Source organism: Rhinolophus sinicus, chromosome 16 (genome assembly GCF_057876585.1).
Source record: "Rhinolophus sinicus isolate RSI-liver-muscle chromosome 16, RSI-T2T, whole genome shotgun sequence".
Lineage (NCBI taxonomy): Eukaryota > Metazoa > Chordata > Mammalia > Chiroptera > Rhinolophidae > Rhinolophus > Rhinolophus sinicus.
In genome coordinates this window covers 94,794,189-94,808,313 of record NC_142516.1, presented here as the reverse complement: position 1 = coordinate 94,808,313, position 14,125 = coordinate 94,794,189, and the positions used below count along the sequence as shown (strand labels likewise).

At 43.3% G+C, this 14,125-nt stretch overlaps 1 protein-coding gene across 4 annotated transcripts in view; it reads left to right on the top strand.

Moving 5' to 3' along the window:
• The window catches only part of ATP8A2 (ATPase phospholipid transporting 8A2), a 555,453-nt gene that overhangs the window by 424,724 nt on the left and 116,604 nt on the right, over positions 1 to 14,125 (top strand). For 3 of the 4 annotated variants that reach the window (XM_088793294.1, XM_088793295.1, XM_088793297.1), the window contains 3 exons: positions 2,507 to 2,568; positions 3,107 to 3,163; positions 4,568 to 4,675. In XM_088793294.1, coding sequence (XP_088649420.1) covers positions 2,507 to 2,568; positions 3,107 to 3,163; positions 4,568 to 4,675 — 227 coding nt within the window. Of the gene's footprint in view, positions 1 to 2,506; positions 2,569 to 3,106; positions 3,164 to 4,567; positions 4,676 to 13,226; positions 13,371 to 14,125 lie in introns of those variants that run through there. The other variant, XM_088793296.1, reaches the window with a different exon arrangement.

Here is a 14,125-nt window from a genome sequence, read left to right as displayed (position 1 = left end):
ATGTTTTCATCTAAGGGTTCTGTAATGTTAGTTCCATGATCCATTTTAAGTATACAATTCAGAGGCATTAATTATAGAATGTTGTGTGGCCATCACCATTATCTATTCCAAACTCTTTTATCCCCCTAAACTGAAACTGTACACCTTAAGCCATGACTCCTCATTCTCCCCGTCCTTCCAGCCCCTCGGAGGAACAGAGCTTTTTAACTTTTATTTTGTTTTCTTTTAAATGTAAATAACTACAGCAGCTCGTGGCTCCCCTGTTGTGTACAGCTGTACACACCACCAGTGTCATCCTCCTGGATGGATCGCTACAATCATTTTCACGCTGGCATTGCGTTTATTGGTGCTCTAGTTTGGGCAGTCCAAGATCTAAGCTCCCATAAACGCTAGACTGTTCCCTTAAGAGCATAACTCAAAAAGAAAAGAAAAAAAAAAGAGTACGTGTTACTCTCTGCTCAGACTCCTCCAGCAGTCTCCTATCACAATTGACAACCTAACCTCACCTCCTCACCATGGCCTATGTTCATTTGCCCCTTCTAACTGTGAGAGCACTTTCCCAGGGTCTCCAGTCAAACTGGTCTTTGTGACGGTCTCTGAGCTCATCAGTGTGTCTGTATTCAGACTGTTGGCCGTTTCTGTCTGCCTGAAGTGCTCACCCCTCGATAATTGTTTAATTCACTTCATACTATTCAGATCTACTCAAATGTTACCTTCTCAAAAAGATTTTTCTTGAACTCCCTATCTGAAATAGCAGCTGCTGTCACTCTCTGTTCCATTATCCTACCTTGTATTTCTTCGTAGCACTTCCTATACCTGACGTATCTATTTGTGTGTTTATGTTCTGTCTCCCTCAGTGTAGTGTGAGCTCCATGAAACAGGGACCTCGTCTCCCAAGTTCCCGTAATGGTACCTGGCATAAAGTGACTTCAGATAAATATTTGTTGTGTAAATGAAATAATGTTACCACTTTGAAGGCAATAATCTATGTTAGAATCAAAGAAATGGTTTAATCGCAAGTGTTTCTTTATTCATGTATGCCTTTAAAAGTGTCCCATTTATTATTAAAACAATCTTAGGGCCAGGGCACCCCCACAGTTTTGAATAGCTATTTGCGAATTAATCAACCTGTTGATTTCTTGCGGTTAGCTTGGCCTCTTCTTTACTTTTTAAAAGAATTTTCCCTTCCTTCCCTTTACATGAAATCTTGCCTAAGCTTGAGTCTCTCTTTGCCACCTCTCCCCTAAGCTTTGAGAGCCTTCCTTTTTAAGTCATTTTCTCTCTCTCTCTCTCTCTCTCTCTCTCTCTCTCTCTCTCTCAATCTCTCTCCCCTCCCCCCTCCCCCCCCCCCCCCCCCCCGGATAACCCATACGTTCCCCAGTGCAATCCCTCAGTTTAGGCCTGTACCTACAATAGCCATGGTTCATCTTGCAGGTTCATCTTCCCTGATTCACAAATTCACCCATCTATGAGGGGGGAGGCATTGGATCCAGGGTTCCAGGATTACCAGATTCTACCTGTGATGCGACTAGATTACTATGGTGTATTGGAAAACTAAGCAGATCTTGATTCTTCAGTAGTAGTAGTCAACAAGCAGGGGGGTAAATTGGTGAGCCAAATATGTGTGTGGTACAGCTACTGGGTTGGCCAATGAAGCACAAAAATCCCTGCGTACGTGCCCTGTAGGCCACAGACCTGAATGTGAGCATAAAAGAGAATAAAAGGAGATCGGCAGTCTCACCCAAAGAAACCATTCCTGATCTTAAAACAGGCTTTGCCCCCTCAGGATAAAAACCAGCGTTTTCACAGCAGCCTAGCTGACATGAGTTAGACAATTCTATTGGAGTTCTGTACAGAACTGTAGTGATGGTTATATACCTTGTAGGAGTCATCCTTAAAAACAAACAAGTGGAAAAGGTATGAAAGTTAAAGCTTCAAAATCCTAGTTGTGTTTTCTAGACGTCTCTCATCAGATTGTTTGCATTCCCTCATTTATAGACTCCAGAAGTTCGTGCGGTTGTCTTTGTGAACAAGATGAAAGAATATCCCCCTCAAATTCTTGGAGCTCAGTAATTATGAATTGACTGTGCATTCATGTAGCTATCTTTTTATTGGCCTGTAATTCCAAATCAGCAAAAAATAAAGATGAATAGTAAGTGAACCCTTGGAAACATTAATAAAGATAGGTTAATATGTTTTTATTCTATTCCTATTTTTTACCCAACAAAGAGAGATTTTCATCTTTATAAAACTGTAAATTTTAATGCAAGCATTTGGTTGTTTGGTTTATTGGAAACCTGATTTGTTTGTTTCATTTGGAAAAAATATACGATGAAAAAGAATCAGAAAGAGGAGGCATTAGAATCATAGGTAATGTAATTTTCAAAATTCCCTTACATTTTGATAAATATTTCTAATTTTTTTTTTTTTTTTTTTTTTACATTCTGAATAAAATGGACTGCAGTGCTATGCTCTAGAGGTTAATAGTAACTTCTTTGTTTTTCAGATACTGTATTAGCCAATGGTCATGCCACAGACTATTTATTTGTTGGAAATATTGTTTACACAGTAAGTTTATTTCTCTGTTTGCTGAACCATTTTAAATGGCCCATGTGTGGATTCTGCCCCTCGAAACCTCTTATATAAGGCCTTCCTCATGATCATTTATTTCTGATCTTTATATAATCTAGATGCCTTAACGCTCAGAATGGTCATGCAATGCTTACCTCATTTGTTAGTGAAGATTTGGTAGAGTTAAGATTTCTGGACAGGCAATTGACGGATGTCCCATTCTTCAAATGACTGTTTCACCTCTACCCCTGAAACAAAACAGCACTGAGGAAGGTGATTTCTCCCAAATCTTCCAAGTCAAGTAAAGAGCAACAGTGACTGTTACTTGGGAGAAGACCATCACTAAAATGAGGGCTTTTCTTGAAGTGAACCTAAAACTAAAAACAAACCCCTAGAGAATTAGCTACCTGGATGGCCCTTTCAAAGTACAGCAGCCTTGGGAGAACTGCTCTGGAGGGGAGACTTGGGATTTCTCCTGGAAAGTAAAAATAACTGATGATAATACATGTTCCCAAATTTCTCCTTCTTTTCACAGTATGTTGTTGTCACTGTTTGTCTGAAAGCTGGTTTGGAGACTACAGCTTGGACTAAAGTAAGTTTTCTCTACAATTATTTCTCTATTCAGTATAGATGTTTTTTCAGAAAAATATGATATCTTTTTAAGCCTTGGAAAAACAATAAGTAATACCCAGCGTCTTATTTTAAATTTTGCTTGTAAAAATTGTGGTTTGATCTTTATCAGGGTAGATTTGCAAACCAAAGTTTCCTCATGATTCATTTGCTTGGCACTTAATACACTTAATACTAAGCTTGGCATTTAATACTAAGCTATTAGCAGTCATCTCATTTCAAATGTGTATGTGTAAATGTATATGCACATTGTAAAAACAATACACACACAAAATACAGAAAGACGAAAATGAGAATTTTCAGTTTACATAATTTTATACCAAGAGATAGTTACTATTAACACTTTGCTATATGACCTTCAGGATTTTGTTCTGTGTGTATTTTTTTTAAGATAATATATTACAGAACATAGTTTTGTAAACTTTTTTCACTTAAACTACATGTCATGACCATTTTCCATCCCTTAAAGTATACTTTTCCAAAATCATTGTTTATGATGAAAGAGTATTATTTTATTGCTATCCCGTCACTTATTTAATCAGTCCCCAATGTTAGACATTCTGATTACTTCCAGTGTTTGGGGATTATAACCATTGTTTCATGATTGTCTATCACTGCTGTTTAAATAGGCTCTGAATTCTGTGCTGAGACAGTGGGGGAGGGAGGAGAGATTAATGTGGAAGCAGGGAATCCGTTAAGAGACAATGGCAATTAATCCGGGGGGAGAGGTGGTGGTGGCTTAGCCTGGGATGTTAGAGGAGGAGGCAGTAAGAAGTGCTAAGATTCTGGGTGTATTTAAAAAAAAAAAAAACTAACAGAACTTGATGATGGATTAGATCATGGAATGTGGAAGAAAGGAAGAAGTTAAGTCTCATCATAGTAAGAGGGAGACGAGAAAAACTTCACAACTCAGTAGCTGCATAAAGGGACATTGTAATGTAACATTCATTCCAGATTTTTAAAAAGTTCTTCGGAAAATGGAAAGAAAAATCGAAGTCTCAACATGATCAATAAACACATCGTGTGTGTTTTGTTTCTTCAGCACTCTCTTACTAGAATACTGAGACCGTGTTTTATACAGCTCCACATCGGAGCAACTGGTGAGGAAGGAGAGGGCAGGCGAACACTATGGGATGGATGACCTCTAGGAAGGTCAGCTGTGGTGGCCAAAGCGCCTTCATCTTCAGGGCCAGTAGTTACTTGAATTCGTTGTTAAACGAGGAAATTAGGAAGATAGAACTCTCCAGTGCCTGGAAATCTTTCCATAAAGAAAGCTAGCGTGGACCAGGGATGCTGCAGCAGGTGGAGTCAGGCGGCTCCCGGGCCAGCAGAGAGGCCCTGCCTGATGGTGTGTTTTCTCCCGCAGTTCAGTCACCTGGCTGTCTGGGGAAGCATGCTGATCTGGCTGGTGTTCTTTGGCGTCTACTCAACCATCTGGCCCACCATTCCTATTGCTCCAGACATGAAAGGACAGGTCAGTGCTACTAACCGTGAGTGCGTTCCATGTCTCCTGACGCTGATCCTTTACTGTGTGAATGCTTTTCCTGTCTCGTGACAATGACAAACTTCAGGAGAGGGTGGTGTTGCCTGCTGTCGTCAAAATGTATCAGGAGGGAAACAACCAAGTCCAGGCACCTGGAGGAGGTGGTCCCATCCACAGAAACGGCTTTTGACACTTTAAATATGCTGAAAATTGTCAGCCTCAGTCTTCTGACCTACCCAGCATGTCCACCCTTCCTTCCGTAATAAAGTCTGTGTTAATTACACACAGTTCGTGGTGCGTAGAAGGCTGGAGATGTTTTAAGTCGCTCATAATCCAATGAATATGTCGATTGATCGTCATTGCAATGTTAAGGGTATTATTATCCTCTAATTAGTTGATAGTCACCTGTGAAAGGTAAATCTAATAATTTCATTAGCCAGATTATTCATTAACCAGAATATCTCATTGTTCATCTTGATCTAGAGAAGCTCAGATTGAAAATGTTCACCCTTTTATGAATTTTTTTCATATTTTCTTTTACGTTGTCCAGTGTTTATATTGTCCAGTATTTGAGATGAGACATCAGTAATGACAGACTGGATCTTAGAATCCCACAGAATCGGATCTGGAGTGGAGCTTGACAATCCTGGGTTCCAACCTCCTCATTTTTCAAATGAAGCCCCACAGGCCCAGGCCCTTCAGACCCACCCCACAGGCCCACCCCACAGGCCCAGGCCCTTCAGACCCACCCCACAGGCCCACCCCACAGGCCACCCCACAGGCCCAGGCCCTTCAGACCCACCCCACAGCCCCACCCCACAGGCCCAGGCCCTTCAGACCCACCCCACAGGCTCACCCCACAGGCCCACCCCACAGGCCCACCCCACAGGTTCACCCCACAGGCCCACCCACAAGCCCACCCCACAGGCTCACCCCACAGGCTCACCCCACAGGCTCACCCCACAGGCCCACCCCACAGGCTCACCCCACAGGCCCACCCCACAGGCTCACCCCACAGGCTCACCCCACAGGCCCACCCCACAGGCTCACCCCACAGGCCCACCCCACAGGTTCACCCCACAGGCCCACCCACAAGCCCACCCCACAGGCTCACCCCACTGGCCACCCCACAGGCCCACAGCCAGCACTGCCCTAAGAACCCACCAAGCGCTGCCCCAGGCCACATGCTTTAAAGGCTCTTTGTGGTTGTCCCAAGCTGGTTATGTTCCTCTTCACAGGGTGAGAAGACCATGGCACACAGAGCCAGCACTCCCACTTCTAGTCCATTTCCTGGGTTCCTAGGACCCCGAGTTTCCTTCCCAAACAGCCAAAAGCCCACTTCCTGACCTCTTCCCAGATCCAGGCCGGTGAGAGCACCCTGGGCTCCAGGGGCAGCTATTTGCAAAGGATCTCCTGGGTCCCCTGGATGTTGGCACTGGTCCGTCCCCCACTCCTGCATGAGGATTCTGGTGCCATGGGACAGGGCCTCGGGTGGGCAGAGATGGAGCGTGGGTCAGGGGCTCGCACTGTAACTGCTGGTGTCCCTGGCCCAGGAGTACACATTTTAGGGACAGGCCTGTGCGTGCCACATCTGGCTGCTGTCTTTGCCTTACTTACTCTGCAGAAATGAACCAAAGCTCCTGGGTCTACTCTAACCCAGGTGCATGTCCAGCAGCGTTTTCATGTGAGAGAATCTGGGGGTGGCATTGCTCTCCTTTTCTTTCTCCTTTTTTACTTGGTGAATCAGCCAGCTGATATACCCCAGGGGCCCCGGGGCCTCCACTGTGTGGGTGCTGAGTAGGACAGGCATGTCCCACCAGAGTGGGCTTCTGTGTGCCCTGATACATCTTTGTTTTCCGGAAGGGGTGAAGACAAACACATACACACTTCTCAGTTCTCTTCCAAATGCAAGTAATAGAGGAAATTACAGAGCACTGAATGGATGAAAAAGATTGCTGTGTAGCAAAATGAGCATTTCTCAGCAAGGGTGCGTTGTCCCTTTAAGGAAATCAGTTCTGTGTTAAAGCAATGTGACTTGTAAACAAACCAAGAGAATTATTCATAATAACGATGATCACTTGGTAAGGTGTCAGTGCTAGAATATCTGCTTCGATTTCCCTTCCTTCTGGTTAAAGGGTGGTGAGGTCTGATGAATATTTCACTCGGGGAATTTTACGGCGCAGGACCATAAAAGGGACTGCAGCTGATCGCTGTAGACAGTTTTCTAAATTAGAAGAGAGACAGCTGACAGGGGGTCACTTGATGTGTGACTGGCCAACAAAGCCAGTTGGTTCCCTTGAAATCCCCTTTCAGTGCCCTCAACAGGAGCCCCTCAGTGAATGGTTGTATCCGTAACTCCCGTTCAAATGCGTATGACAGGCTGGTCACTGACTCTCCCTCCCATCTAGAGTTTGACTTTCCAAGTGCAGGGGACCCCATTTGCCATTCGGTCCCTAACATGCCACATTTTCACTATCCAAGTCTCATACTGATCTGTGTGGTTCGAAGGCTCAGCTTAATGGTGAAATTTCCATAGCTGGGGATGTTTTGAAGAAATTTAATGAGCCATTCCTACCATCCAAAAGCAAAGAAATTATAATTTTAAATCACATGTCACTTCAGTATAAAAACTTAAACCACGTCATTTTAACTTTTTTGTTGGTTGGTTTGTTTCCATGAGGCAATGCTGTTTTGAAATCGATCATGGCTGGCCGAGACAGAGATTTTCATCAGACATTGAATGAGATGATTAGTGCAGTCTTTGTGTCACAGGATTTCGGAGTGGGTGATCCACTGTCTATGTTTAAAGAGCCATTTATTATCTGCAGTCTTTCTCCGGGAAAGAGCTCCAAGTAGGGGACAGGGTGTCAGAAAAAATCTCAGAGCCAACTCTAATACTCTTTTATTTGGTGTCTGCCACCTAATGGTTTGGTCATTCTTTGAAAAGTGCTAGGGAAGTATTTAAAAAAAAAAAAAAGAAAAAGAACAGTTTTTTAACACTTTTGAAAAATCGTGTGGGTGGAGAGTAGCTAAAACTAGCCTGACGTCTTAGAAAGTCTTTCTGCTGCCTCCGGAGGAATTATGTGCTGGCATAAAGAGAGATGGGAACGTGGCTCAGGTGGAGTCAGCCACAGAAGTGGACATCTTTGGGGGTCTGTTGAAAATATGCCCAAGCCGTGTCCATCCCTTTGGTTCCGGGTTGGTGTTAAGAACTGAATGTGTGTGTCCCCCTCAAATTCCTGTGTTGAAGTCCTAACCCCCAGGGTGACGGTATTTGAAGAAAGGGCCTTTGGGAGGTAGTTACATCATGAATGGAGTGAGTGCCCTGACAGGAAGAGGCCTGAGAGCTAGCTCAGTCCTTTTCTGCCGTGCAACGATACAGTGCGAAGTTAGAGGTCTGCAGCCCCGAAGACGCCCTCCCCAGAGCCCGACCATGCTGGCACCCTGTTCTCAGATTCCCAGCCTCCAGAACCAGGAGAAATAAACTTCTGTTGTTGATAAGCCACCCAGTCTGGGTATTTTGTTAGAGCAGCCAAGCTGACTGAAACAGTTGGAGAGGGCGTAGGAGTGAGGGGTACTCTGGGAAAAGACTGCTTTATCATCATCATCATATTTTAAGAATGTTTCTAGTGATTTTTATAAACTATTTTTTATAGCTCACAAAGCAGCAGGTTTTTGGCAAATGAACATGGTTCCTTTGAGCTCTAGAATGAAGCTAGTGTCTAATGGCAAACGGCATTTCTCACCCAGGAGCTGGAGACAGACTCAACACACAAGACGTTGTCTGTTCATAACATCGTAAACTGTTGAAAAGGTGCATTGTTTCTGCTGGGGTTTCCTAAATTAATTTGATTAAATATTTCTTTGTCTTGTCCGTTACATTTGGAGTTTTTCTCACGAGAGAGAAGGCAGGTTTTCCCTGGAGGGCAAAGGAATGAGTGATTTTCCACCATCAAAGACTCTTTATCTTCCCTACAGCACCTCGTGATACAGTGTTGTGAACCCAAACCAGACAAAGAGCCCGGAAGTCCCAGTGCAAGTATCTGACATAAGAAGTCATCTGTATACTTCCTCTCCTGAGCATACGCAACATTTGTGGGATTTTAAGAGGCACCCCATTTTTCTAGGCCCCATAAGCTAGATCTAAAGTGACTTTAAAATTCATGCCGGGTCTGTTCTAGGGGGAATACCAAAGTCGTCAGCCAAGGAAAATGTGTGTGGTGATGTTTTACCATAGGGGACCACGTATTTTTCTTTTTCCCAAGGAAAACTAGAGGTTAGCATACCAGGGGCTGGCTGTAAGCTTCTCCATAATGGGTCCCCAAAGCCAGTGTTTGGAGGTGGAAAATGACAAGCTTCCTTTAGCCCCGAGTTGCCTGCTGAAGCTTTGAATTAGAGAGAAGAGGAATCAGTTTTATCCATGTAAAACTGGAGCAGGAAACGTGCTTATATTTTCTTCATGTTATTTCTCAGCGCTTTTCACTTTAGGGGTGTCTTATTTGACCTCAGACAAGAGACCTGCCCCAACTAGTTTTGTAGCGTTTGCTAAATCACTTAACCTGCATGAATTTCCTTATCAGCCAAGTCAAAAATAATATCACCCACCCTGGTTACCTCAGAGGAGTGTGGTGAAGATATAATCCAATAACCTGTGGGAAAGGTATAGCAGGCAGACTCTTCACTTTCCGAGAGTGATCAATGATTTTTGAACTTTTATAGATAGAAATATTGTGATTTTAAACTCCCAATTCTTTTAGCCGTAGAATTTTAATATTTTATAGGTTCTAGATGTGATGTTTCTCTGTAAGGTCCATTGACCACCTGCAGGTGAATCATCTGGGTTGCTTGTTAAAATGACAATCCCTCACCCCCCCAAAAAAAAATACTTGTAAGACACACACACACACACACACACACACACACACACACACTCACTCATACTGAACCCGAATCTATGGTTCTGAAGCCCCAGCCTCTGAACTCTAATGAATTTCCAGGCTATTCTTCCCTTTGAATTTGAGAACCCACTGCTTTAAAACACCTAAAATCTTACTCCACGACAATGTGTGATCCAGTTCTGGGTATTATAGGAGAAGATGATATATTTAAAATATTCACAACTGATGTATTTCTCGTGTGCAGCGGTTGGGTAAGACATGGCTGGTAGGGCCAGCAGCTTTCCGAGGCATCTAGCTTTCCAAATAGAGGATTATACCGAAAGACATTACATCGTTCCCCGTGGAAAAATACTCCTCACCAATGTCGGTGCTTTTCCTTTAAAATTCTTTTCATTGCTAGTAAAACAGGGGAGAAAAACTTCCACTTCAAAGCCTACAAACTGCTAACTCTGTCTGCCGTGCCAAGCTCCAGGCTCCAGCCAGTTTCTGGCATATGACAGGCTTTTAAAGAAAAAATCTTATCCTAAATACAGGAATGGGTTTACTTTTGAGTTTTATATGCACGCTTGTGTGTATACACCATGCAAATCCCAACGGACTAAAAGCAAACGGGGTGGAGTGGTTGCCATTTGCCGTACTTGAATCTTCCCTAAGTCATTGCCTTCTCCTGGACTGTGCAGCCTAGTAATACCTCAGGCCCAGGTGTTTTCCACATGAAATAGAAAAAGAGGGGTTCTGTTTCCAAGTTGCTTGTGCTCTAGGAGGTAGGCCGAAACGTAGCAGTCACAGTCACGTCCACTGCCATCTTTGCTCAGCTGTGTTTCCAGAACATGTCTGTAGGACAGAGGCCATCCTGAGGACCAGGAAAGGACTTGTCCTCAAGGTAACTTTTTCCATGGTGTGGGAACACAGTTGTTTGTCCCCGCAGCCATCCTCCTTTGCTCTTTTCTAAGGGGGCCCAGTTTGTATCCACATACCACACCTTGTGCAAGAGGCCCAGCACCTTCAGGGAGCCTTGTGTACCCTGACTCTAGGGGTAGCTTGTCCCCAACCCCCGTGCTGTAGGCAGTGGTTGGGAAGCCCTAAAGTAGACTCAAGGAGATGTTCACTGGGGGGTTCTGGGAAAGAAGCACGTTTGCTCCTGGAAAAAAAAATCCATCAAAAAGATGGCCTTCTCAGGTACATAAGGCAGTTGCTAGGTGGCACCTGGAGTTGTTCAGCCACAGGGAAGCCACCTCCAGAACCCACTGCTGCTCTGAAAGACGGAATAGAAAGACGGAAAACCAGAGTCTCCTATGGGATTGTCAATTCTCGCAGTGAAAGTGGGATTTGAAGTAAATTCGCCTAATGCCTAAAAACTGTGTAAAGTGAGGTCTGTTGTTCATAGTATCCGTAATTGTGCTATTTCTGAGCCTCAGTTTCATCAGATCTATGAAGTAGGTAATATCTACCAAATGGAGCCAGACTTGAAGCCCACCCACAGCCCCATGCGGGCTCTAAAATCAGAAAATTCAGGCATCAGATAACAGTTCTATCAGAAAATGGCTTTTGTCGTCGTTACATGTCATGCCAAGTTGCTTTTGTTTTTCTCTGCCTGATTATCAAACAAGAGAGGAAGCATATTTTTAAAAGGGTGTTAGCTCCTTAAAGTGATTTCAGATTTTTTCTACAGGCAGTAATGGGACCAGCACCCACTTTTTCCTGGTTGTTTCTTTGCAAGGCCTCTGGGATCAACAGAATTAGTCTGGATTCACGTGACCCAAATCAAATTTCTTTCCTACTCAGTGCAAATCCTAACAGTGAAAGTGGGATTTGAACTAAATTCACCTAATGCCTTAGAAATTTATAAAGTCAAGTCTGCTGTGCATCGTATTCATAATTATGCTATTTCTGAGCCTTGGTTTCATCAGGTCTATGAAGTAGATAATATCTATCTTTGGAGTTAATAGGGACATTTCAGAAAATAAAGCATGCAAATAATAGTAGGTGATGTTTATTGAGAAATTACTATGTCTCAGACAAAATATACATTCATATAAATGTTCTATACCAATGCAGTTATATACATAATGAATTAAGCATTAGCTCCTCTGAGAATCTATTGTACAGTCGTATGAGGAAGAGGCTTAGAAAAAAGAACCAGGACCTTGGTTGGTCACATAGAGGGTGAAGTAGCTGGGACTTCCCAAGTCAGCTAGACGTCAGGGCGAACCCCCACACTTTGTCACTGTGGAAAGCACGTAGGGTGAAAGCATCTAGGTACAAACCAGTTGTCGAGTAAATGTCAGTCAATTCTCCTTCAAAATGTTGCTTTTATTAAATTGTATCTGAATGGACTTACCCTGCAGTGTAAAAGAATTTTTAAAATACAAATGTTGCGTTAGAAGGTATACACATGCTTTATGTTTGAGCAGCAATCTTCTACCTATGAACTCTCCCACTTCTAGTAAAGCAGGTTTCAAACAACAGTCTTTTCTTCTTTTTAAGTACGTTATGGAAAGCCTTGATTTTTTCAGTCCTTGCTCCCCTTTCTCCCTGCACAGTTCTCTCCATGTTGGCAGTTTATTTTATTTTGGCCTCTCGTTTCAAGGATGCTGTGTGCTAATTAGAGGCCTGGCGGCTTTGATTGTGAGTTATTTTTCTCTTGGGTTAAAGGTTTTGTTGTGGTGTTGGCATTTGTCATTCATTCTGATGTTAATTTTTTAAATATCTGTCAGCAAATTAAAGTACACATTACATGCTGATTTTGTTTGTTTGTAATATTTATACTCCGTGGTCACAGAGTACTTTTGATGTGGTTTTGAACTTTTCCTTTCTCCAAACATGTGGAAATGTGTATGTGGGGCCTCGCCGTTGAGAGTCTATGCCCGGGTTTACTTCTCCAACATCTGCAGAGGGAGACGGCCTTATCTGGTCACCATAGCTGTAGCTCTCCCACCCAGAGACACCGGTGTTCTCTAGGTTTGTTCTATTGAAGAGGTAGAGAGGTGCCTAGGAAAGGCCATCAGATTAAGCATTTGTGCAAGAGAAGAAGCAGGATTGATTAGACTAAGAAGGGAGAAAACTGAATCACAGTGCTATTAAGCATGTGCCAGGATTTTCCTATTTTATATAAATCAGGATGCAAAGCTGCTGTTGACAGTATTCAAGATAAGACCAAAATAGTGAAAGGACTTACAGTAGGTGAGATTTTTCAGTTACTCTTATTGCTGTCAGCGTTGTGAGATATCAGAATGTCCATTGAGGAAATCGTGTGCTTTGTGAACCTGGATTAACCGGCTGTCACAAGGGCTTGGCATCCCTTTGGGTAAAGATGGGAAAAGAGAAATCTAGGTTACCTATGTCTGTGGCTATAGTAGACTTTCATTCGCAAGGTTTTTGTTTTGTTTTTTTGGGGGTGAGTGGGGGTTGGTCATTATTGCAGCGTAATTTTGCTAAAGGATAGAAACTGCAAGAAGGGCATATGTAAATGTGCAACTGCCCCTGAGGGTGCAGTGAAGGCAAGCCTCACCCACTCCACTGTGGCAGGAAAGACGCCCTGTGCATGCACCCTGGATGCAGTGGCGTATTGTTATCTGTGGTCTGCCCGACACCCAGTTCCCCCTTTTCTGGTCACAGCCCCTAAAGCCCTTCTCCTCTTTCAGAACATGCATCCAAACACTGCTGGTTCTCCCTCTGCTCCCTCTCTGGATCTGGACCTGCCACCCAGAACCAGTCAGCCAGGATCTTCATGTCATGGACCGTGGAGGTTGACTCAGGAATGGGTGTGGTGACCTACTCCGGGCACTGAGAGACGATGCAAGGATATTTTGTAGAAAAAAAATAGAGGGAACGCTCTCTTGCTGCTGGGAGCTGGAGCCTGGAGCTGCCATCATCCCTATGTCACAGGGAGAGTGCCATCAGTGCTGCCAGGGAGAGAGTGCCACCACCAAGAGAGTGCCTGGCTGGGATAAATTGAGCACAAGAGGAAAACCAAACTGAGAGGTGGCAGCACTGAGGCCACGCCTGGATCCAGCTCTGCCTGAAGCTAGGACCACCTCTGAACTTTTAGAAACATGTAAACCAATATATTCCAGTTTTTCATAAGATAATTCCAGATGGATTGGTTACTTTTGAAAAGAGTCCAAATTAATGAAGAAATTAATAAGTTGCAGACTTATTAATTAATAAGTTGCAGACTCAAGATAGGCTTGAGCCGAGCTCATTGTTTGCCACAGAGATGGAAGGAAATAGAAGCTTTTCTAAGGCCCCTTTCTTGGCACCAATAGTTCAAATTGGCTTCGAGTCAAATGTTCCTGAGCAGCACTGCCCAATAGAAATAAAATGGATGACATGTGTAATTTTCAATGTCCAATGGCTCCATTGAAAACATAAAAAGGAGCAGGTTAAATTTGTTTTATTAATATATTTAGCCCAACATTTCCAAAATATTATCACTTCAACATGTAATCAACATTAAAAGAAATTATTAGTGAAATCATTTCCATTCTTTTTTTGTACTCAGTCCTTGAAATCCAGTGTGTATGTCAGACTTAGAATACAT